Source organism: Gallinula chloropus (genome assembly GCF_964237585.1).
Source record: "Gallinula chloropus genome assembly, chromosome: 15".
Lineage (NCBI taxonomy): Eukaryota > Metazoa > Chordata > Aves > Gruiformes > Rallidae > Gallinula > Gallinula chloropus.
The window spans coordinates 14413743-14439427 of record NC_140100.1 but is presented as its reverse complement, the minus strand read 5'-3'; the positions used below and the strand labels follow the sequence as shown (position 1 = coordinate 14439427).

Genomic DNA, 25685 nt, shown 5'->3' with positions numbered 1-25685 from the left:
GCAGACTGGGGGAAGAGCAGGGGAAAAAGTAAAATCAAACCCCGCGAAGCTCAGGTGGAACCAGAGCCTGCCCTTCGTTAGGCACAGACTGGAAGGGCCTGCTCGGAAGTATTTAGGTCCAAGAGTTAAAAAACTTTAAAAGACACACTCCAATTCTAGATGGTCCCTGTTCCTGCAGCTGTGACATGATCCTAGTGCAGAAATCATCAAGGACAGCAATATTACTCTCCAGAATTCATTTGACTAATAGTGACCTGGGTTAATCTAGATCATTCCCTCTGCCCACCAAAGAGATCATGACTGACGACCCTAGAAAAGAATGGCTTTAGGGGAGGGTCTGGAACCCACTTGCACAAACTGGGTAAGAACTGGTGCTCCTGCTGGATTTGGTACTGTTTGCAGTCCCCGAGACACCACTCAAGTCCAGACAGTGCAGCTTTCTTTTGTTTTTTCTTTTGTTTTTTTGATGTGCAACCATAAAAAGCTCTATTAAATAAACCAGAATACATTTTAAATACAGAATGATTAAAAAAGGGTTGAGGAGCACACAAAATAGTGATGAAATGTGTGTCACTAGTCCATTCTTGCTCCACCATAAAAGGCACTGGAATTATGTCTTCCTACACACATGACATGCCGAGAAGTGTCCCATTCAATCCAATGCGTGCGTTCGATGGCAATGAGGAGAAAACTGAGCAGGAGGGGGGGAAAAATAAACCCAAACCCAAAAAAAGTCAAATATTTAAAGTCAGTGACTGCAGCTAAAAACGTCTCTCTAAAGAGTCTTCCTTCTCCTCCAGAGGGGAACATGGGTGGTTCGTTAGATTCACCACACAGGAAATGATAAGTCCTCCAATTATCTGTAGCACAGTTTCATTAGTACAGTTGAAATCAGTCAAATGTCTTCAGACAGCACTGGCAGTGCTAGAATTATCCAAGTATATCCAAAGCAGAAGAAAGAAGCACCTTTCATACCCTCTCCTGGGAGACCAAGGAGGTAACTGGACTTGGAGGTACTTGGCAGATACAGACCCAGGTGGGTGGGATCCACTGCAAGGCACCCAAGTCTCCCTGCAGGTCCTAGCTCCTACCAGTGCCAGGGAATGCGTGATGGGCAGCAGCAATAAAACAGTGCTACAAGATCCTTCTCTCATTAGAGCATGGCTCAAAGCAGCCCTCTGTGTGGGGCTTTGCTCCAAAAGCCCCTGAGCAAACACCCCAATGAGTTCCTCAGCGCGGTTCCGTCTCTCCAGTTTTTGTGGAAACCAAAAGAAAATTTACTGAAGATAAAATAAGAGACAACACCCCTGGTATCCAGAGTTCAGGACCTCTTCCTCTTGGGTTTATCCTATGTGTGCTCTAGCTCCCCTCCTTGCAGACGTCACAACTTGCGCTGCTGTGCATTGGACCCTTTGCCGTGCAGCTGAGAAGCATCTGAAAGAAAACAAAACCAAGTGGGAAGGGGGCTCAGCATCAGCTCCAGGGAGCTGTGTGCAGCTGGGGCACCCAGATCGCTCTGCACAGAGACACCTACTTTTCTCTCCCAGCATCAAGGAACTGGGGGGTAAGAGGACACCCTTGGAGACATCTTACAACTGGGAGCAGCCCTGCCTCTGAGGAAGGGACATGAGAAGTTCCTGGGGGTTCACAGCAAGAGCACCATGGCATAGATTTGGATTGCTGGTGAACCAGGCAGCCTCGACTCTGCTCTAAAGGCCACCCTGCCATGTCTCCTCAACTAGAAATACACGGTACTTGCTGCCTCACATCTCAAGGTGGTTTGAACTAACACTGTTACACCTTTGCCATTGTAGGGAGGCTTTAGGTGCCCGCTGAGAGCGAGGGGAATCACAGGGATCTAACCACTGAAGTGACAGAAAGGAACAGACACAGAGGGAAAGGGAAAATGCACTCAAGAGAGAAAAAGGAAGAAGTTTAAGGAAGCAGAAGTTTTCCAGGAGCAATCAGAACTCCCACTAGACTATGATGAACAAATGGGTGTACCAAGATGTGCAGTTAAGCAGCAGCGGCACCGAGCAGCACAGCACCAGCTCTTCACCAGAACAAGGACAGCTCAGCCCCAGCATGTCCCATTTGCAAAGCGAGCGGTCAGAAACAGCCCCCCAGCACCAGCACAAAGGCACCCCCAGCACCAGCACAAAGGCACCCCCAGCACACACAGCAGTGGCAACACACAAGCGAGCACCGGATGCTTCTTGCTGGAACGCTGCTGGGTGAACGCTGGCACAAGCTGCTTCGTTTAAGGCATGAATGTTTCCTGCATTTGACACAGCAGAGGCCTTGCAGCTGTCAGACACAGCAGTGCAGCATGGCTGGCTGCTCCTACAGCCAACCAGCTCATGCCACACACCAAAGGAATACATTTTAAATCTACAATGGCTGCTTAGGTACCATCTGAGCTCTTCTGCAGAGCACCACAACTGACAATGCTCCCGGAGATGACAGCACTAAGCTCAGCCTCCAAACTCCTCTATGTGAAAATACCAAGTGAGAACACGGGTCCCTGCTGAAGCTGTCTCAGCAGTCAGGTTTTCCTCACTTACTCCTAGTTACCTCTTGTCTACTCACAGCTTCTGGCACTCCAGTAACTACTCTGACGTTCCCTTGAATAACAGGACAGAGAACTCCCTCTCAGCGCCACACAATACATCTCACAACCCACGTTCAAACTGAAATCAAGCACCTTGCTGCCCAGTTAACTGTGAACTTACAAAGAGGAAGGAAGGGTCTGTCACACCAGCGGTTGCTGGTAGTGGCTGCTGCTTCTGCTCTACACCACATTGGAGCAGCAGAGTAACCCACCTCAGACAAACATCAGCAAAAGAAGCCAAGATGACACAGTCTTTGCATGTTCACCAGTGCACAGCACTCTTATTTCTTCACCAAGCAAGCCCCGTGCTCAGCAGTCAGGGGCATCTTACCCCGTGGCTGCTATGGGAGGGGAGGCCCCATCAACTCCAGCAGCTCATCCACACATCTAACGGCCTCGATGCCACTACATTAGGCTGGCACATCCACTCCTACGCCAGGCACGTATTGCCCCATAAGACAGTCACACCAGGAGCAGGCACTGAGGAAGCAGCACTGAACTGCACCCAGGCGATTACCAGTGGGTAACAGACTCCCCAGAGCAGACAAGCCTGAAGTGCTGGCCCTGCACTTCAACCTTCTGGATGCCTCACAGATCCCCCTCGCTTCTTCCCTTCCTCCAGAGTGCAGCTGTATGCACACACCCTCCCAGCCCACCAGGCAGGACCCCGTTCAGGAGCAGAGGCGGTGTTCTGCAGCTGTCTTGTGGTGTATGCATTGCTTCTACAGGCACCAAACCGGGGCAGGAACAGGCTGAACTGCAGAGTCACCACACTGTCAGCACCAGCCAAGCAGCCTCAATTTACACTACAAACCCGTCGCGACGGAGATGTAGGCAAATTAGCTGGATGCACAGACACAAGGCGCTCTGGTCTGACCCATTTTATATAGGTCACCAGTAACCAAACTCCAAAGGGCTGGAATATTCCTTCCTGGGCAGTCCTAGCAGCCAGCTTTAATCCCAGCAAGAGAATTCTTCACCACGACACAAGCAGCAGAGCTGAGAAACTCCAGGAATCAAGACTTGCTACAAGCATTAGTCCAGAAACACACCAGCTTGCCCCACCTGACTGAAGAGGAGAGGGGATGAGGGCTACACCTCGCTTTGTACCTCGGGGAGGCCACAGGTTTTAGCGACAACCACACCAGTCAGACAACAGCTTTGCTCTGACTCCTGAGGGGGGAAGTGTCTGTCGAGATACAGGCGGCTCAGGAGGCAGAAAACAAACATGACCCTCTGACAAGTTACCTGGCAAACTCTGCGGTAAATGAGTGGACAGGGCAGAATGTGGGAGTGGCGCGGCATGGTGGGGGCTGGAGTGCAAGCCAGCCAGAAGACCTAGAGAGAAAAACAAAGAAAGGAGAGGGAAGGGGACGAGGGGAGGGGGAAAACAAAAAGAACAAATACACATCAAAGACAGAAACGAGCGGAGGAGCTGCAGCCGTTAGCCTATAGCTCAGCTTCCAGCTGCTGGGAATTCAGGGATGCGCCCAAGGTTGTCCAAATGCAACTGCCAGAGATGGAAATGCATGAAGCAACAGCAAGAGAGATGGGCTGTTCTGCAGTGGGTTAACACAGCCAGGCACTGGCGTGCTTGTTATCTGACAGCACAGGCACAAGTAACACACACACACACACACACGCGCGCGTGATCGGGAGGATACTGACTGTGGCCAAGGCCGTGGTGGAAGGTTCCTGGAGCAGGTCCCGTAACTATTGCATCCTTTGATACTCCTGCTTTTGGGGAGGACTCTGAGCTGAAGGAGATGACATGAAGAGGGAAGGAATGAATAGGAGAGATAATACCTAACGGGGTGGAGCTCAGGGCAGCTGGCAGCTTTGGATTGCTGGACTTGTAGGACGGAGCCAGTACACTTAAGGAGGAAGAACTCGTTAGCAGCACAGCTCCACTAGTTCCTTTCTGAAAAGCAACAGGAAAAAGTCAGTGAGCAGTGGGAAAGCCAAGGCATACTTAGAGAACAACTGCAAAACATGGAGCCCTCAACAATTCCTGCTTGCAAGAAGCACCCTTGCAGCCAGGACCTGAGAGCTGCCAACTCCTGAAGCCATCTGGAGACACCCAGGACACTGGGGATCCTGCTGCTGGATGCTGTTATGCTCTTCTATACGTGAGCTTGCTTCATTTCACTCTGTTGTTCCCTTACTCTGGGACTGTACCTCCATCAGGCTGAGGAAAAGCTAATGCATTGCCTGGGAGTTCCAAGGAGGGTGCTTCCTACTGGCTTTTGGCAGCACAGCGCTGCTGACAACTCCAGGCACCAAGGTTCAGTGTACCCCTGCACTCAAGAACCTTATCTGAGACACACCCCTGGAAATGCTTTTCAGGTCTGTCTCAGTAACAGACAAGGCAGACAGGCTGAGCAGTACTTGTGTCCTTTGGACCCATTTAAATAGTACACTCAATTAATTGCCCGGCTCCTTCCACGTACCACAAAAGGCAGGTGCAGGCAGCCAGCAACAGAGTAACCCAACAGCACCAGGAATGATTCCTTTTTTTGCTACAGCTGAAAATGAACTGCCCAGGTCTGTGTAGGTAACTCAGGAGACCTTCACGAGATGTTACAGAAGGACAGAATCACAGGATGGGTACGGTTGGAAGGGACCTTTAGAGGTCATCCAGTCCAACCCCCTGCAGTGAACAGGGACATCTTCACTACATCAGGTCACTCAAAGACCCATCAAGCCTGACCTAGAATATCTCCAGGGATGGGGCCTCCACTATGTCCCTGGGCACCGTGCTCCAGTGTCTCACCCCCCTCACTACCACATTATACCCCAATGAACTGTCAGACCCAGAATTCCATAACATGCTGCTGAGTTTGATCCCAAACATCACTTCAGTAGCTTATGGAGTAACCAGAAAGCCACAGGAAGTGGACAGAGAAACCACCAAAGCAAGCTGGGTACACATTTTGAGTTTATGGCCCAGGATCACAGGTCATTTATCCTATAGGTCACAGGTTATTAATCCTATAGGCCAGGCATGAAAAAAGCAGCAATAACACTAATCTTAGCTGCGATAACTGGAGAAAGTCCAAGCTTGTAGACCTAACTAACAACAAATCAATTATGATAATTTTAGTTTATGCAATGATTTTTAGCTCTTGGTATAGCCTGCCTCACACTGCCCTTCCTCCTGCCCCAAACAGGAGCTCTACTGTCCCCCCTACCTTGCAGAGTCAGGGCAAGAACCTTCCACAGCCTACACAAAAATTGCCATCTGGAAGGTACCCCGGCACTCTGCTTAGCTGTTACTTGAAGCTGAAAATGAACGCTTGCAGTGCAAGCCCATGGCAAAGGCTTCCTAGCCTCAGCAGCCAAGATCCAGACAGTCATTCAAGAATTTCAGGAAATTCTCTTGAAGTCATCACTTTATTGCAGGTCTGAACAGGTTTGGAGCCTGCCCAACACAATGCCACGCGTTCTCCTGGCTGGAGGCCCGGCCCGGCACACTTACCGGCACAGAGGTAGAAGAGGCAGTGCTGCTAACAACAGCTGGCTTTAGGGAGGAGGTCAGCAACTTGGCCACCCCTTGAGTGCCCCCACTAGAATCTCCGTTTGAACCTCCCGGAGGTGCCACCAGAGTCAGCTTCTGTGAGACAGGTGTCTTCTTCACCGAGGAGCTGGAGGATGGGCGGCTGGACGCCGGGCCCGAGGAAGGGGCCTGCACACCGGGCAGCAAACTCCCAGAGGAGCAGCCCTGGTTGGCAGAAGCACTGGATGAGGAGCTGCTGGAAGAAGCCCCGTGCTTGGAGAGGGAACCAGAAACAAAGGGTGATTTGTAAGATTGTCCTGAAGAGCTGGAGCTTGAATGCTTTCCCGTGTAGCTGAGAGATGATGAGGATGAGCCTGAGCTCTTGTGGGCACTGCCAGAGTTTTGGGTGGTGCCTGGTGGTGCAGAGGAATGGAAGCTCTGAGTTTTGGTTGATGACTTGACCTGCTGGAGAAGGCGCTGGGGCAGTGGAGAGGAGGAGGACTTGGGATTCTGCAGTTTGACAAAGGGAGCCGGGGAGGTGAAGTTTTTCTGTAGCTGGCTGCCTGAGTGAAAGACCTTCACCTGAGGAGCCGGCACCGTGGCGGAGGCCTGAGGCCCGTGGCTCGGCCGGACCAAGCTGTGGTGTTTCTGTTTAGCCTGGTGAGCATCAGGAAGGATTTTGCTGGGGGAGGCTTGGCAGGAGAGCTCTTTGTAATTAGAGTTCTCCGTCTTTTTGTCTTGAGAAGACTGGCCCAATGCAAGGGCCTGCTCAGCAAGGAAATTTAGAGGAGACTGGAGGGAACCAGAGGATGATGTAGGGGAAGGGTTGGATTTTGGAAATGTCCTCTTCTCCTCTGAGGATGCAAGAGCTGGGATCTTTTCTGGTGGAGCTTTTGGAGCTCCAGGAAGAGTAAAGTCAGGGCTCCCTCCTGCTCTGCTGTTCAGCACAGCCAGTTCCTTAGAGACTGCTTCGAGGGAAGAAGTGGGATTATGAATTAAGTCCTCATCCAAGGAGTCATCCATGAAGGTAGCAGGAGCACCAGTGCTGCTGGCTGCTTGGGCTGTCCCAAGGGACAGGAGTTCTCTGGTTTGGGCACTGATGCCCAGAGCTCCTCCCTGGGGCTCTGAAGACATACTTAAGGTGCTGCTCGAGTGCATCGAAGGGACAGAAACCGGCATCTTTTTATCTGGCTTGCAGGAAGACTCCTGGAGCAAATTCACAAGAGAAGAGAGTTGGAACAGAGGCAGGGCTAACCACTGGGAAGGGAGAGTTCCCAGTTTGGGGATAAAAGGTAGAATAAGCACATTCAGTGTCTGCCACCCCCCACCCCACCAACCTCCCAACTGCTTCCGCCATCAATTTCAGCTGCTGGTCTAGGTGGGGGGTGGGTTTCAAGCCCAATACTGACCAGAGCTGTTCCACAGCACAACTTCCTTGTACCTAATGTACAGATATGAGGCTCAGGCACAGGATTTAAGATGGCAGCTGCTCAGCTTGCTGCATGTCAATAATGAGAACCAGAAAACAAAGGACTCACCTTCACTTTCACCTTAGTAGGGGCTATAACTTTCTTCTTCGCCCTGTTTTGAGGGAGACAAAAGAAATATGGCTCACTGAATGCCTGCAGGGAAGCATCCAATTAGGGAATGCACTTGGGCCCTGTTAATGATGATCCACTGAGTCTTTTGCAAAGAACCGAGGGAACAGGCAGCATCTCAGGTTGCTAGGATCCAAAACCATACGACATTTGTTGCTGCTCTAGGAAGCCCCAACTCCCACACAGGGGAACGAATTAGGGAGTGGAGCAGAACCTTGAAATGGTAGCAGAGCAGTGAAAGCACTCAACAGACACATCCTGCACCAGCTGCAGGGCCAGGAGCTACTGCAGGCCCCCACCACTGACCCAACTATAGCAACATCCAGAGAGGAGCTGACAGAGACTGTTTTGGAGAAAGGTTATACACTCCTTTTAGGCTCCCAGAAGAAGGATGCAAAAGCATCTGCCAAATTCACACAAAACAGATCATTTGATCTGGTCAGATGCAATCTGTGGTACAAGACACCCCTGAACTGCTGGAGCAGTACAGCTGAGGGAAGGATGACTCTGTGCTATTTCATACTCCTCTTCACTCTTCCCCTTGCTCATCCAGTGCCAAGAGCAGGATTGTCTGTCAGACACCAGCCTAAGTCCATGTCATCATCTATTATAGTTTGCCAGCAAGATCCACGAGACCCTCTGGCATTAAAGCACCTGCCCAGCTGGATTCCGATGGCTCTCTTGCTTTGCCACCTGCAAGCCTGTTGTACCTACCTTCAACTAGCTTGAGCTCAGCTGTATCCCTCCTTTAACCAGGAAACAGGAAAGAGGGAATCCAGTAAGAACCAACTGAAGAGGCAGCAATAACCTCAGTGCTGGCATCGCACTCCATTTTACCCGTGTCTGCCACCCAGGGGCTGGCAGTCTCCTGACTCCAGCCTGCTGAACGAGGCCAGGAGCCAACCTGGTTTCAAAGTTCTTATCTTTGAGTTGCCTGTAGGGTTAAAGCACCCCTGGAAGGCCGTCGCTGGGAGATGTCACACACAAATAACTACTCTCCCTATGGTTTTCTTCCAAATGAAGCAGCGCCAAACTATATGATGGGAGCCAAGCAGGCTCAGGTGCTCCTGCACGATCCACCCAGGCCCCAGGGAACGGAGTTCACCACTTATCATTCCAAAGGAATGCTGCACGATACTCACAGGACTGATGTGAGGTGTCCGTGTACACGCCTGCTCTCCTTAAACAGTGTCCTAAGAAGGGAAGAGAGCAATGAGAAGTGATATCCAGCAAGACCCAGTAGAGCAGCTGGGATCACTGGAGACAGAGCTGCCCAGTACAGCAGGGAACTTAGTGAAATTAAAACCACAGAGAGCGCACAAATACTCATCCCTTTTCCAGGAAAATCCTTCCTGCTGAACTCCCCCACACAATTCCCTCTCTAGGGAGCTATGCTTGTAGGCGCTGGAAAGGCCATTAAGGCAGTTGTTAGGCAATAACTAAGGAAAAAGCTCTGCCAGCTTTAAAAAGCTGACAGCCAACTGGAAAGGCAGCAAGATCATTCCAACTGGGCGTTACTGCTGCCACAAATCATCCAAGAGCTGGCAGATCATAAAAGAGCTCTTCACTAACTTCAAGAGAGAAAGGTTACCTTCCCCTGCCTCGATACAGCAAGATGGATGAGAAGCCTTCACACACTGCATATCTCTTGCCTGTGCATCCTCAGCAAACAGCTGAAGGGACTCCTTAAATCAGCACAACCCGTTCTACAACAACTGCCTAACCACAACCAATAAATAAAGCTTCATCCAAATAAACACAGCTTCATCCAAATACCTTCACTCCAGAGGCCAAGGAAACCAGGCTCACACAAACACCGTTTCACCTAAACCAGCTGCCATTCAGCTGCCACCTTAGATGTCAGGGTGAGAAGCTTATAAATACACCTTGAATACTGGCAAGGGGAATAGGCTTCTCACCTGCTACTAACAGCAAAGACTTTGGTTATCCCCTTCCTTTTACAAAGGAAACTTGTTTTAACCTGATATTCTGTTAATCACCTCTTAGCACTAACTGCAAAGGCCAGACTCACAGCAAGGCCTCTCTCAACTGCTACTCTGGGCATCTTCAAGTTCCTCTTAGCAGCAAACCTCTCAGGTTGCAGTGACAGTGTATCAGGCTGACCTGTCCACGACATTGTTTATGATTCTCCTAGTGCTGCCAACCCATCCCCTCCTGTGTGGCTGTCAGCCTACCTTCTGTCTTTAAACCACCAAGTTACAGAATATGTCAAGTTGGAAGGGACCCATAAGGATCAAGCCCAACTCCATCAAGAACCATTAGGAGAAACCATTGTCCTTGAGCCATTTGAAAGTGACCAGAAAAAACCACTTTCAGTGAGTGGTTCTGTAGTTAACTTCAACAGAAGGACCTCCTACATCCATTCTCTGGTGAACATCTGTGTGCCTAAGAACAGTTTCACCTACAAACTAGGAGGAAAATATTTTCATTTCCTTTCATTCAAAGAAAAAAAGCTTTTAAAACTTGGCAAGCTAAGACCCCCAAGCATGTAATATCTTCATTAATTAAGTGGGGCTCTGGACCCACCTCTTGGTGCCATCATTCACCTCCCAGACACTAGAACAACAAACTACAACCATGCACATTCCCGTACTTCACGTGCAGCCACAATACATGGCCATGGGCTTTTCCAAATAGATGTGTAACAAGCTACTGATACTTACTGCTCCTAAGAGCTGGTATCTACTTCTGCCTTATCCCCCATGAAACCCAAAAAGCAAATTCAGCAGAGAGAAGATGACAGCGCTGCCCAGCTCTTTGAATGTAAAGAGACAGAGATTCCAGCAGTAAGACTGCAGTTTTCTTGCTTTAAAGCTATTGAGCCAAACAAAGCATTCCAGAAACTGACATCAGCCCCAGCAGAACTGCTCTCAGCAGTCTGTAAGCTCTCTGCAATTGCCATCTCAATGGCATGGATGACAAAGGGCATAAGAGAGCAGGAAACAGCAGTGAAGACACCAGGTAGGGTAGAGAAAACCAGACCAAATTCCTCCTTGCTGCTCTCTGATGGGTCTAGCACAAGTCTGGAGCACCTAAAGCTTTCTGCTTCACTTTCTTTTGGGAATACTCTAGGGAAGACTTCCAAAAGGGTCTGAAAAATGTATCCTCCATAAGACAGATTACAAAGTGATCCTTTGTAATTCAGATTCAAGAACCCACAGACCAGTCAGCCTCACCACAGTCCCAGTAACTTGTAACTTGTCACTGCCAGTGGTATCCATCTGGGGTCAATCCGATGGCCAAGACTACTCAACATTGTCACTGACAACCCAGCTGACAGCACAGACTGCACTCTCAGTAGGTATGGAAACAGGAGGGGAGAGAAAATGTTGGGAAGGCAGGGCTGCCATTCAATGGGACTAGGATGGGCTGTAGAAAGGGGCCAACACAAACCTTGTGAAGTTCAACAACGACAAACACCAAGCCCTGCAGCTGGGATGGAGTAACGCAGGCCAGGGGCCACACAGCTACATAGCAGCCTTGCAGAAAAGGACTTGAGGGTCCTGGTGGACAAGCTGAACATGAGCCACTGCTGCCAGGGTGTACTCCTGAGAGCTAATCACATCCTGGCAGGTATTGGCATGAGCACAGCCTGCAGTTCAAGTGCTTCTTCCCCTCAGTTTAGCACTCGCAAGGTCACAACTGGACACAGCATCCAGCTGCAGGGTCCCCACAATAGGAGAGAGATGTTGACAAACTGGAAATAGTCCAGAGCCACCCAGATGGCTGAGGAACAGGGACACACATCATACAAGGAGAGGTGGGAGACCCAGGAGGGATCTAATGGCAGCCTTCTACTACCTAAACAGCTTGGGGGGAGAGGAGGTAGGAAGACAGAGCCAGGCCTTTCTCAAAGGTGCACAGTAACAAGCGAAAGGAGGGAACATTCAGTTCAGTGCAGTAAGGGGAATTCTGACTGGAAATCAGGAGAAAAGATTTCGTGAAGAGTGATTAAGTACCAGAACAGGGGGGCAGAGATCTCCATCCTTGGAGACTTCCAGAACTCTGCAGGACAAGGCCCTGAGCACTCTGACCGAACTTTGAAGCTAGCTGTTCTTTGAACAGGGGTAGGACTAGTGACCTATTCCAGAGGTCCCTCGTGGGACAGCTTGATTCTTGCTCACCTGGCCTGCATCCAGCCTTTTGGCCAAAGGGGCTTCACCTCTCCATGTAGGAAGGTCTTCACATAATCCTCTAGAGACTGAGCCTTATTCTTGTCAAGGTCATAACCATCCAACTTAATCTTCACCAAGTGGCAAAGCAGCTCCCTGAAGAACAGGAAGATTTCAAATACAGTTACGTGGATTAACTTTCCCCAGTTGGAGGTCACTCTGGCTTTCTGGGGCTGGATAAATACACCAAGACATGCCTGGCTCTGTGTAACAACTTGCTAATACAACCAACCTCACACTGCCTCCACAAGGAAGAGGAAAGGAAAGGAAAGGAAAGGCACGCTGCTCACTCTGCACGCACATCGGTGTGCCAGGGGAGAAAAGCTTTGTTCCCCCTTCTCTTTTTAATCTGAAATAGCAGAGGTAGTAAAACCAGTGCCAGGATTACAGATGTCACCAACATCCTCAGAACTGAACCCCTCTGCCGATGTTCCCAGTGAAGGCAGAAGCAAAGCTTGCTTTGCTGTACATCCATCAGCCACCTATGGAGCAGAGCCCCGACTTGGGAAAGAGTAAGAGGAAAAAGACAGTAGGACTGATGCTCATTTTATCCTTCCTCAGTCTCCCCTTCCCCCAGCATTGTGCTCTTTATCAGAGCCCAGGGTGCCAGGGCAGCAATCCCCATCAGCTTTCACTGCTTCCACAGCTGCAAAAGCCTGCTCTTGCTAGGAGTCCAGTCTGTAGGATTCAGCAATTCAGCTGAGTTCCTTCTTCTCCCAAAATTCTGCTCCTCTCTTTGACCTCAGCACAGAGGCTTCTCAGCACTTGCCTCAGAGTTGACCTGTGCCTGAGATCAGCTCAGTTTTGCAATGTATGTAGGGTGAGATTTAATAAATGTGGCTCCCATGAAGAGCATGGTCTGCCACAAACCTCCCAGCTGACCATCCCTACAGATGATCAGCACTGCTCCAAAAGTGAGCTAAAGAAATAAATAAATGCTGGGATACTTCACTTCCAACTGCACAGAGTAAGACAAGTCACAGGTTCATTTCATATCCAAACTATGCAAACCTGATTTCATCATTCCATTGAAATTTCTTTCGTGGTCCTGTGAGGCGCTTCCCTGCCTTTTCCTCATCCTCCTCCTCATCAGAACAAACTCGATCTCTCTGCTCTTTGTCCTTTTCCTCTTCCAGCATCCTAAACCAAAGACAGAGATAGTGTAAAAGTCATTGTCCTGGAGTCTCAAGAACAGGATCAGGTATCTCTGACCAATGCTGCTGTGCTCAAGGTTAAGAAGTCTCCCAGTGTCATGTAAGAGACACCACAGGGCTAAGCCAGCCTTAGTGTCCTCAGACTGCCCTGTTCCTAAAGATGTGGCAAAACCACTTCAGGCAAGTTCTGGTCCCATGGGTGCCACTGCAGTTGGCACCACCATGGATAGAGCAAAGAATAATTAGGCCAATTAATGCCTGACAGCGATTTTTGACTACAGAACAAAAATAGGTGGTGAACTTCCTGAGAGCAGCCTACAGGTCACGGGGAACCTGTGGAGAAGGGCTACAGATGCCTACAGAGCAAACAAGGAGCTTACTTGGCAAACTTGGCCTGAGTGTGGGCTTGGCATTCCTCCTGGTACTTGGCCATCTGCTCTGGCATGGCCCTTCCAATGGCTTCCTTTAGCTTCTGCAGAGGTTCCTTCAGTCGGCCGCCCTAGAGCACAGCACAGACACGACTCCAGGTCCACACAGCACATTCCAGCCCAGACACCCAGACCTGGCCAGTCCTGAACCCACCCCCGAGACGTGGTGCTCGAATCACACCCAGCAGAGGACAGCACCGCCTTAGGCAGACAAGAGCCACGCTCTAGAGGGGAGGCACACAGGCAGCAGGGCTGTGCTACCACCCTCCCTTACCTGTTCATAGAGATAGAGCTTGCGGGCACGCTTGACCAGCGTGTCCTTGCTGCAGGGGAAGAAGGCGGCCAGGTGGGCGTACACCCCTGAGCGGATCTGGCTGTTCAGCTCCCGGGTCTGCAGCTCGATGCTGAGGAACAGAGACAGACACAGCGTTGACCAGGGACCTGGTAGGGGGTTCTCTACGAACCTCAACACAACTCTGCTGTGACCTGGGGAGCCAGAGGCAGGCAGAGAGGGGCAAAGCACAAGCCAAAGTACACGATGGTTCTTTAGATTTTAGAATGAAGAGACTCGAGCCCTGTATGTCTGCAGAAAAGGCACAGGGGGGTGTCAGCACTCTCATTCTGTGTCTTATTCTTGTCAGCAGTCTTATTCTGTGGTTCTTCCTGGCACCTGAAGTGCAGAAGCATCAGGCAATGAAATGAGGGGTGCATGCTGTTTATGTCAGATATGATGGGAGTCTAACTAAGGATAATGTAGAATCAAACTGTATTTCTTGGGCTTGAACTGACTTCCCAGTGAGTAGGTTGGAGAGGTCAGTGTGTGCCAAACCCACGTGCACAGCTATATATAGCTCAGGACACTGGTGTTTTAAGCCACGTTCTCAGCATCAATATGAAGTGTAAAATCCCCTGATTCTACAGCAAAGCTGTACAAATCTGTCTCAATCCCTTCTGACTGTGGTTAAAGTTATCAGTTTGACAACAGATGAGGAGTGTTTGTGCAGCCTGGAACACAGAAAGGTGGTAATCACCACTTGAAATGAGAGGGAAACAGACTCACCAACTTCCCTCTGGCAATTCCCTTCAAGTGCCTTGATAAACCTTAATGAAATTAAAGCCTCTGTGTAAGTATCACACTGGGATGATCACAAAGCTGGGTGCATTCATCAGCCTTCTCCAGGCACTTGAAGAAGAATGAAGCCATTATCACCAGCTGCGTGAAGCAGCACTGGTACACTGTAATTGGGGGACTCAGGGAGCAAACAGGGAGCAGTAATGGGAGTCCTCTGGTTCACACAGAAGGCCAGTTGAACACAGCAGCCCTCACCCAGTTATAAAACATCCCATATAACCTACATAGCAAAGGATACCCCGATGCTGCTGATAGGGAGAGATTTACTGCTCTTGTATCGAGCTACAATCCCAGGTCAAGTGACTGAATTTAAGTCCACAGCTATCAAGCATCATCTTGACATCTGGAGGTCTGGATACACTGCCTTCAACATTCAGTTATACATCATGTTTCAACTCACAGCCATTTCTAGGAGACTTCCATGTTATCCCAGGCATATTCTGCCTGGAGGACCTCTACAAAGACACCCCCACAACTCCTGCTAAGCCTCCTCCTGAATGTACCAAAGCCACTCTGCCTAATATTCTCCCTTCAGATGCTTCTCTCCCAGTGGCACTTACTCCAATATGATGTTGTTGATGTCCTGAGTGAAGAATCTCTGTTTGCTTTCTCCTTCTGCAGCTCTGGCAGCCTGGAAATGAGCAAACACCACAAGTCATCATCAGTTTGGAGACAGAGACTAGATACAGCAATCCAATGGGTATTAAACCACTTCAGACATACTGTAAAACATGGCAAAGATTTATTCCACCAAACTCTGCACAAACCACCTGCTGTAGGTAGGCTAAAAGCTGCCACAATCAACAGGCAGAAAAGAGATGTCATAGAATCACAGGATGCGTTTGGTTGGAAGCGACCTTTAGAGGTCATCTAGTCCCACCCCTGCCCAGTGAGCAGGGACATCTTCACTAGATCAGGTCTCTCAGAGCCCCATCAAGCCTGACCTTGAATATCTCCAGGGATGGGGCCTCCACTACCTCTCCAGGCAACCAGTTCCAGTGATCCCCCACCCTCATATTGAAGATTTTTTTCCTAATGTCCAAGCCAAATCTCCCCTGTTCTAGTTTAAAACCATCACCCCTCATCCTATCACTCCACACCCTCATGAACAGTTCTTCCCCAGGCTTCTTACAGGCACCTTTCAGGGACTGGAAGGCCACTGTAAGGTCTCCCTGGAGCCTCCTCTTCTCTCAGCTGCCCCAGCCCAACTCTCTCAGCCTGGCTTCATAGCAGAGGTGCTCCAGCCCTCTGATCACTCCAACAGGCCCATGTCCTTCTTGTGCTGAGGGCTCCACAGCTGGACACAGTACTCCACGTGAGGTCTCACCAGAACAGAGTGTCCTCTGCTTATACCTCCTCAATTTAAATTCAATCTTCAGGTCAAGTCCAATCCTGCCACCTGAACTGGTAAGACCACATTCTGCCCACAGTCCTTCCCATTCCAGATTCTCCTGTCCAGACACACTAGAGTCAAGGCACTGGAATTACTACACTGGAGTCAAGATTCCTGCATGTAACGGGGCAAAGGAGATGGCTTGGTGGCAACATGCTTCTCTGGCATACATCCAACAGGGAGAAGGGATAGTTTTAGGGCACATTTTTAACTTCACATTAGAGGTGTTAGATTAGTATGAGCATAGAGCTTGTCCCTGGAACAGGAAAGATCATTCTAGTCATGTTAAACAAGGGTTGGGATCCACATCACCAGGCTTTCTAGACCAATGTGGACACTTAGCCAAGAAATCAACAGAGAGAGAGTCACAGCCACCAGGGATACGTTATTCCAGTCAACACCATGGAAACTAAATAAGATCCAGTTCAAGAAGCTTCCTGAGCTATGACTGCAGCACACACAGCACTGCCCAAAAAAAATCACACCCATGAAAAATATGTCCTGCAGGAAAACAATTCCAAGAGATGAATGAGATAGCAGAAAATTGCCAAGAGCTTTTCAGTCTCTTCTGAGTGGAGATGTAAACAGAACTGGGATTCACCACAAGGCACCACATCAATGACTCCTTGCAAGGAAAAGGAGACTGGGAGAGGAGGGAGTGATTTTGATGTCCCCTGATTTTACACTCCAAGATTGAGGCTGGTAAGCAATTAATTTATGCCCAGAAGGTGTACACTGCTCTGCCAGCAGCAGGTCATAGACAGCTGGTGATATCAAAGGAGAAGGCTGAATGCTAAAGCGAATCCTCAACAGGACAAGTCTTTTAGGAAGGAGACAGTTAAAGTCAAATCAAGTAGAAGAGGAAATGCCTGGAGGCTCCATTTAACCCAGGAGATGCTGGGATGGAAGAGACCCAGAGGTACAGCACCTCCTCCTTCCCACTGGCAACAGAGTTCACGTCCCAAGATCCTCAAGGCTTCGGTTTGTTAAACCTTGTGTTTCTCCTCCTTGGTTTCTCTTCTTAACATACACAGCCCAGCAGCAAGGGAGAGGGCAGCAGGAAGAAGATCTGTGGGCAGTCTGCTGCTGTGCTATTGTGCAGAGATGTAACAAACAACTGGGCATCACAGGAGCCTCCCTAACGCCCTCCTCTAGCTCCCCAAGGCCCTCCTCTAGCTCTGACACAGCTCAGAGGCAGCTGTTTCAGTGTTCTCTGCTACCAGCCTGAATAGCAAATCAAAACATCCACCCAGAGCCCGTTCTTTTTGATCAGCTATGGCAATATTTTGCTCAATTTATCCTTCTCCATCTGCTCACCAACACCAGACACACTTCAAGTTTCTCAGCAGAACAGCTCTCTTGAAGGGAAGCTCAGCTTTAGGAACAGGAGTTAGTAAGTAAGAGCTGCTTAAGTCACAGGTACTCTCAATCACTGTGCCCCAGAAGGCAGAACACACCCCACCACAGAGGTCTGAGAGCACTGTTTAAGAACACAATAGTTGAAAAGCTCAGTAGTAGCAGGACCAAAACATCTCAGCTTTTGCTGGCAGGGTGATGGTGACAGCCCTCCCACCCACGGCCCACAGCGAGCCTGAAAGCACACTTCTTGGACACAGCAGGAGAAGGACCCCTGACCAGCACCCAGTGCTCTCCCACTTCTCCAGCACAGCGTTTCCCAAAGTGGGTCACAACCTTTTGGAGTGGACTGGTGAGCCCCCTGGGAGTTCAGCTGCAGGAGGAGCTAGCAGTGAAAAGATGTGGGATTACCCCTCCAGATGTGGGATTACCCCTCCAGAAATCAATACACTTCACTCCCAAAACAGGACCTCAACATAGAGACGTAAAAGATGAACAAAGAACCCAAACTGCCACTGCTGCAGCTCCAAGGTGGGAGATGCCAAGCAGCACCCACGCTGCACTGAGGGCATCCTGCCTGCACGGGCCATGGGAAACCCTTCTAACAAATCCTCAAGCCCCATCTACAGGGCCTCTCAGGCCTTCTCACACTGGAGAACAAACAGGTGATGCTTTCCAGCAGCACCCACAGGTTTTACATACAGAACACTGTGGGCCACTTCACAACCACTGGCCTGACCACCACAGCTCATTAAAGCCATTACTGTGGAATCTGTCCCTCGGCCTCGTTAGCTCATGTTTGATCTTAAATTGCCTTTGGAAATCACCTCTTGCATCAGGTCAGCGTTTTGCCAAGAGAGGTAGAGAAAAACATAAGGACAGGTGAGAGACTGAGTGTTAGATTTGATCCAGACAGGCTGGAGAGCTGGGTGGGGAGGAACCAAATGAAATTCCAGAACAAGTGCAGGGTCCTGCCCCCAGGGAGGAGCAGCCCCCAGCACCAGTACAGGGAGGGGTGTCCCGCTGGGAAGTGGTGCTGTGGAGAAGGACCTGGCAGTGCTGGAGGACCAGCAGCTCTCCAAGCCCAGCAGCGTGTTCTCAGGGCCAAGGGGACATTGAGAAGAGAAAGGGAGGTTCTCCTCCCTCTGGGTCAGCCCTGCTGAGGCAACAGCTGGAGTTGGGGGTCCAATGTTGGTCTCCCCAGTTCAAGACAGACAGGGAGCTACTGGAGAGAGTCCAGGGGAGGCTATGAGGATGATGGGGGCCTGGAGCACCTCTGGTGTGAGGGAAGGCTGAAGGAGCTGGGGCTGTTTGGCCTGGAGAAGAGAAGGCTGAGAGGGGATCCCGTCAGCACTGATCAGGATCTAAAGGGGGGTGTCCAGAGGATGGGGCCAGGCTCTTCCCAGTGGTGCCCAGTGACAGGACAAGGGGCAATGGGCACAAACTGGAACACAGGAAGGTCCATCCCCCACCAGAACGTCCTCTGCTCTGGATGATGCTCCACAAACCCAGCAGAGCTGTGCCCCCTCCAGAACCCCACACAGTCCCACTGCCCCACAACAAGCTGCCATACCTGAGCCAGTTCTTTGATGCGTTTCTCCAAAGGGGCTGGCAGGCCTTCTGGGAGGGATGGTGGCTGCTTGAAATCCTGTTCCAAGCCCGTCCCGATTGGATCACTCCCATCCTCCACCTCTGGAAAGGGACTCCCTTCTGGGGACTCGCTGAGGAGCCGCTCCAGGTCTAGGTCAGTTAAAGAGTCCATAGCTGTGGCTGCCTGGAGCAAGTCGTTTTCACTGGCATGGCCAAAGAGCGAGAGCAAAGGGTCAGCCATCCCCTCCACCTCCCTCGGGGCTGGAGACTCTGTTGGTGAAGGAGTCACCACTTTCTGCTCTTCATCTTTTTTCTTCTGAGCATCCTTCTCCTTCTGAAATTTCTTCAGCATCTCCTTGACACTAAGAGCACCAGAGTATTTCTTCTTCTTCTTCTCCTTACTTGCATTCAACGCAGTAAAGCTGCAAACAAAGTATGAGAGAGTCAGTGTGACAGCAGCTTGATACTGTTTACATATTAAAACCAGGACAGCCAATTCCTTTTCCTTCTTTTCAGGCTCTGCAGTACCTGTTCCCACCATAAGTGCTTCAAGAAACACAGCTGCAAGAAACCAACATTTCAGTTAGCTGTGCCCCTCTTTGCTTGGACACTCTCACTGTGGAGCGGTGCTACTTCCCTCACCATCAGCTGCCTTTTTTCTTCCCACTCTGGCAGCAGCTGGGGTTGCTTTACCCCTTGGTGTTTACGCAGCACTCAAGCCACCCCCTGCCACAAGAGGCACTGCTGCAGCAGAACAAATCACAGAATCCCAGGGGTTGGAAGGGACCTGGAGAGCCCATCAGGTCCAACCCCCTGCCAAAGCAGCTCCCCAGCTCATATTGCACAGGGCGGCATCCAGACGGGGCTGGAATCTCTCCAGAGATGGAGACTCCACACCCCCTGGGCAGCCTGTCCCAGGGCTCCCTCACCCTCACTGGGGAAAAGTTCTTCCCCATGTTGCTGTGGAACGTCCTGTGCTCCAACTTGCAGCCATTGCCCCTTGTCCTGTCCCCACAGACACTGAAAATTTCCCCCTGCATCCCATCCTTCAGATATTGATAAACATGAATAAGGTCCCCCCTTAGTCTTCTTTTCTCCAGGCTGAACAGCCCCAGCTCACTCAGCCTTTCCTCCCAGGGGAGATGCTCCAGGCCCTTCAGCATCTCCATAGCCTCCTCTGGACTCTCTCCAGGAGATCCCTGTCTTTTTTATCCCAGGGAGCCCAGAACTGGACACAAGACCAGGGCAGAGTAGATGTAATGTATGTAATGGCACTCATAACCCTGAAGCAAGGGGTTACATAGCAAGTGCTCCCCCCTCCTCCTGCTTACCCAGCTTTGGGAAACTTGGACTTTTTGGATTTCTTTTCCTTATCATAGGATTCATCTTTCTTCTTCTTCTTCAGTTTTTCACCTCCATCTTTCAACTTCCGCTTCTAGAGAGGATTAAAAACATCGTCACAATCAAAACATCCCCTGCTCAGGGAATCAGACCTGCACTCCATGAGCCACTTTGGGCCCTTTTCTAGGAATTTAATATTAGCTCACAGAAAAGACCTTTAAGATCATCCAGTCCAACCATTCCCATCCTGAGCTAAACCAGATCCCTGAGCACCTCATCTCCCCATCTGTTAAACACACCCAGGGAAGGGGACTCAGCCCCTCCCTGGGCAGCCTGGGCCAGGCCCTGACAGCTCTGCCAGGGCAGAACTTTCCCCTCCCATCTGCTCTGACCCTGCCCTGGGGCAGCTTGAACCCATTGCCCCTTGTCCCATCTCCTGTCCCCTGCCTGAAGAGACCATCACCCACCTCTCTGCACCCTCCTGGCAGGGCAGGGGAGGTGGGGAGAAGGTCTCCCCTCAGCCTCCTCTTCTCCAGGCTGAACACCCCCAGCTCCCTCAGCTGCTCCTCATGGGATTTGCCCTCCAGCCCTTCCCCAGCCTGGGCATGCTAACCCAAACCCCAGCCATCTATCACCTCAGTTCTGGCACACATCACCTTCAGCATCTCCCAGTGCACCTGGCTGTTAAACCAGAGACCATCCTATCACTCAAGCTGAAGGGATGCCAAGTGCTCCTGCTGTTTCCCTTTTTAGCCACCTCACTGTGACATTGTGAAAACAGGGCTTCCACCAGCAGACATTGCCACCAAAGAGGAACACTAGCTCCCAGCAGTCCCACGTTCATTCACTGAACCCACCAAGCTTTAACAGAGGAAATAATCAAGAAAGCTGGCTTCCTGACCTTGGGGCACTTCTTCTTCTTCTCTTTACCATAGTCATCTTCAGAATCAGATGCCTGCCGAAACTGCAGTGTTCCTGAGTTGATGTAAAACCCTCCATACTTTGTAGTAAGAGAAGCTGGAACAAGTTCATCATACTGGAAATGACAGAAAACAATCTATTGGTACACTCCAACTCTGTTACTTTGTAAATAAAGCTTCTCTGTTGCTTTATTCTGTAGCTGAGTTGCTCTGAACACAGAGGGACTCCTGCTTCCCGAAGAACAGAGGGGGCTGTGGGCACGCCTGCTAACCAGCATTCCCTGCTGCATGAACTGTCGTTCCCCAGCCCTGGCACTCTCCTGCTTTGCAGCCAGTTCAGGTTCCCCCCAGACAGCAGCTCAACCCTGCCAGCAGCTGCCCTTAACCTCCCTCCCCCCTGCCCCAGTACTCACTGCTTCAGAGTTGTCGATGAAGGAGTCGGATTCGTCATATCCGTACCCCATGTCAATCAGGTCCTGAATACGATCCTTCCTGCGCCTCTTGCCACCCTAAACAACAAGAAGAGAAAGAAGAGCATCAGTTACTGCCAGGACAGCCCAGTTACTGCTGGGACAGCCCCAGCACACTTCCACCAGCTGCAGTACAGAACAGGCAGTGAGAGTGGGTTTTTCTGTGGCTCCCGGCAGAACCGAACCAGCGTTAACTCATGTCAGACTGTAACCTCAGGGGGTGGTAAAGCCACTTTTAGGCCTTGTCACAGGGAATCAAACCCAAAGGGAAAGGCCTGCTGACCTGCTGAGCAGGCTGACTTGGTGCCAGCAGACTCCACACCAAATTGGGTGTGCAGCCCTGGAGGGACTGTTCCTCCACTGCTGGGACAGAGCCGGTACCACCCGCGATGGGTTATGATACCCCACAGCTCACACCCAGGCTGCAGGGCAACAAAGCAGCTTGCTACCTGCAAACAGCAGCTGCAAAACCTGAAGCAGCCTTATTGCCAGCACCAGGAGTAAAGTGTGAGGAACACAGCACAGGAAGGGGTAAGAGGGATCACCATCCCTCACGCTATGGACAGCAAACTCACAGAGCACTGCACTTAGAGACTGAACAGATGACACCCTGCCACAGCCACGCAGCCCAGGGATTAATTATCGCTTAGGAAAATTAGATTTTACAGGGTACCCTGAGATAATGACATTTGCCACTGCAACTAGAAACATCACTCACTCTAATCAGACTGTCATCTGATTTAAGAACCTCTCTGAACTATTTTTGGGGACCCACAGCCCTGAGACCGGAAAGGAACCTGGAGAGCAGCACATTCCAGCCAAGACAAAGGACTGGAGGAGGACAGGAGTGTAAGTCCTGGCAGAGCTGAAGGCATCGCTCACTCGAGGGGATAACAGAGCACCAACAAGGAAAACATACATATTTTTCTTCAAACTTCCGAGCAAGAGCCTCCACTTTATGTCTTTCCTTTTCTTCATCGTTAAAGGGATCAGCAGAGTCTTTCTTCTGGAGAAAGAAGAGACACAAGAACATCAGAACCAATCCTTTCCCACTGCCACCAAAGCCCCACACATGAGACCCCCAGAGACTGGCACATCCAGGCAGAAGCTCAGATCAACCAACCCTCACTGCAGTGTTTAGTACAGGACTGTTCAGTGCCCCCATCAGTGATAGATGACAGGATCAAGCACACCCTCAGCATGTTTGCTGCCAACACTGAGCTGTGTGGTGTGGTCGACAGGCTTGAAGGACGGGATGGCATCCAGAGGGACCTGGACAGGCTGGAGGTGGGACCAGGTGAACCCTGTGAGGTTCAAAAGGGCAACAAGGGCAAGGTCCTGCACATGGGTCAGGGCAACCCCCCAGCACAATGACAGGCTGGGAGGAGAATGGATGCAGAGCAGCCCTGGGGAGAAGGACTTGGGGGTGTTGGCGGCGAGAAGCTCCACATGAGCCATCACTGCACACTGGCAGCCCAGAAAGCCACCCGTGTCCTGGGCTGCATCCCCAGCAGTGGGACCAGCAGCCCAAGGGAGGGGATTCTGCCCCCCTACTCCACTCCGGGGAGACCCCCCCCTGCAGTGCTATGTCCAGCTCAGGGGTCCCCAGGGCAAGAAGGCCATGGAGCTGTTGGAGTGAGTCCAGAGGATCCCACAGAGATGATCTGAGGGCTGGAGCACCTCTGCTGTGGACCCAGGCTGGGAGAGCTAGGATGGTTCAGCCTGGAGAATACTCTGGGGACACCTCTGAGCCCCTTCCAGTCCCTCAAGGGGCTCCAGGAAAGTTGAAGAGGGGCTGATGCCAGGGCCAGGGAGGGCCAGGCCCAGGGGGATGGCCTTCAGCTGCAGGAGGGCAGCTAGGAGGAGATACTAGGAAGAAATCCTTCCCTATGAGGGTGGGAAGGCCCTAGACCAGATTACCCAGAGAAACAGTAGATGCCCCACCCCTGGAAAGATAAGTTTTAAGGGTGCCTTCCAACACAAAGCAATCTATGGTTCTGAGATCATCTCCAGGCTTTGGGTGCTCTCTCAGCTATTTCCATGCCTGCCACTGCTTCCCCCAGCTCTCAAAAAAGCCCTAAGAAAAGCAACCAGCATTTACCACCAACTGCTAAAGAGTTCTGAAGAGCAATCAGTAGACCCCAGTCAACTTTCTTTTCACAGTAGAACACCTCTAAGACAAAGTGTAGATGCTACAGGAGCTTGCATGTCATTGTATCCTGAGAAATGGCTTTTGACAAGCAAACAGAATGGTCAGACAACACCTGGAAGGAGTGTTTCAGCACCACCATGAAGAAAGAGATGCCAAGCATCTCATCAGGTAGAGCAGGTTCCCCCAGAAGATGCAGCCACACACTGCAGGAGCATCTCTTCTTTTGGTGCTCTTTGGAAAAGGGCTCCTCAGAGCAGCCAGCCAGCCAGGTACCAAACACCCCTTTGAACCAAGCGAGCTCGAGCTAAACAAGTATCATTCCCCACAGAGCAGGAGGCTCACCTTGTCTCCTGAAGCACTAAACCAATATCATTCCCCACAGAGCAGGAGGCTCACCTTGTCTCCTGAAGCACCACCTTTCACTTTCCCTCGACAGCTCTTCAGAAGGTCTGGGTAGAAAAACTCCGGACAGCGTTTGTGATCGGGCTCAAAGAGAGTGACTGTGATTCGAACCGCTGTGGCAGGCGGGTCGGAGTCCTGGGGCTGTTCTGCATCGTCTTTGCGAGACCTCTTCAAGAAGCTGCTGCTCAGAGGACCTTGGAGAGTGGTGAACGAAACCCTGTGGGGCTCCGTCATGGCTATGGGCAAGTCTCACCAGTCGTCAGGGCATAGTTCCCACTGCATCGTCGCAGGCCCGACCCGGCTGCACGGAGCTCTATGCCAGAGGCTGGTTAACGCCAGCTGAGGATGGGGGGGGGGGGAAGTGGAAGAATCCGATTAACTGGGAAGTCTCCTCGGGACACGCCGGGCGCCTGCGGTGCCAGCGCTCGCTGCAGCCCTTGGAGGAGGAAAGAAAGGGAGAAGTCAGCCCCGGAACCAGGATTCCCCCCCCTCAGCGTGGGCAGCCCCCCGCGGCCCCACTTCTCTCCACCCCCCGGTCTCTGTCTTCACACCCCGGCTGAAGGAAAACAAGCGGCCCCACGGGACCCGCCGGGACACGGCCCCGCAGCCCCGGGAAGAGCGGTCGGCCTGCGCTGCACCGCCCCGGGCCAGGGCTCCGCTCCGGCCGGCGGCTCTCCCGCCGCTCGAAGGCCCGGACACCTCCTGCCCCTGGGAGAGCGACCCCGGGCCCGGCACCCGCGGCGGGAGGAGCTGAGGCCGGGGAGGGGGGGGGGGGCCGGTGCCGACGAGAGACCGAGGCGGCCGCGGGGCTGAGGGGAACCGGGGCCCTGGTGCGGGGGAAGGGTCGGGGGGGAGGGGAGCGGGGGGAGCCGCTGGCCGGGCGGGGCGGCGGCAGAGCGGCGGGGCCGGGCGCGGGAAGGGGAAGGGCCGCCCCGCACTCACCGCCGCCGCCGCCGTCGCTGCGGGACGCGGCCGCCGCTAACTGACTCCCGGGCCGCCTCCGAGCGCCGCCGCTACGTCACGAGCGGGGGGCGCTGCCCTCGCGCCGAAGCCGCGCGCCCCGCGCCCAATCAGCGCGCCCGCCGCGGTCACGCCTCGGAGGAACAGCGTCCCGACGACCGGCCCGGCTCACGTGACGAGGGAGGGCCTGTCCCCCGCTGCCGGTACCGCTCCGTCCCGGCAGCCCCCGCGCGGCGGCGGGAGGGAGGAGCAAGATGGCGGCTGAGGGGAGGGGGCCGGTTGCGGCTGAGCCTTGGGAGGAGCGGCTGCGGCCCGGCCGGCGCTGCAGGGGGGTCCCGTCCCGGCGCCGCGGGCGCGCTGGGGCTCTGTCGCCCCTCGGAGCTTTGTGAGGAGCGGCTCGGAGGCCGCGGGGCGGCGGGGGCGGCGTCTCCCCGCGCCCCCCCCCCGCTCTCGGAGCCGCGCCCGGTGCGGCCCGGCGGCAGCCGATGG

General features: G+C 52.0%; 1 protein-coding gene across 1 annotated transcript; it reads right to left on the bottom strand.

Moving 5' to 3' along the window:
* Positions 1-123: 123 nt before the first annotated feature.
* UBN1 (ubinuclein 1) lies at positions 124-24470 on the bottom strand (the record flags this gene model as incomplete). The annotated part of the gene is made up of 17 exons (XM_084271117.1): positions 124-1434; positions 3860-3949; positions 4280-4532; positions 6090-7313; positions 7646-7688; positions 8848-8898; positions 11851-11994; positions 12910-13038; positions 13433-13551; positions 13755-13884; positions 15173-15243; positions 18935-19373; positions 20283-20386; positions 21194-21328; positions 21626-21721; positions 22602-22688; positions 24231-24470. 17 exons carry the CDS (start codon positions 24468-24470, stop codon positions 1382-1384), a joined length of 3408 nt encoding a protein of 1135 aa, XP_084127243.1. The 3' UTR covers positions 124-1381.
* Positions 24471-25685: the final 1215 nt, after the last annotated feature.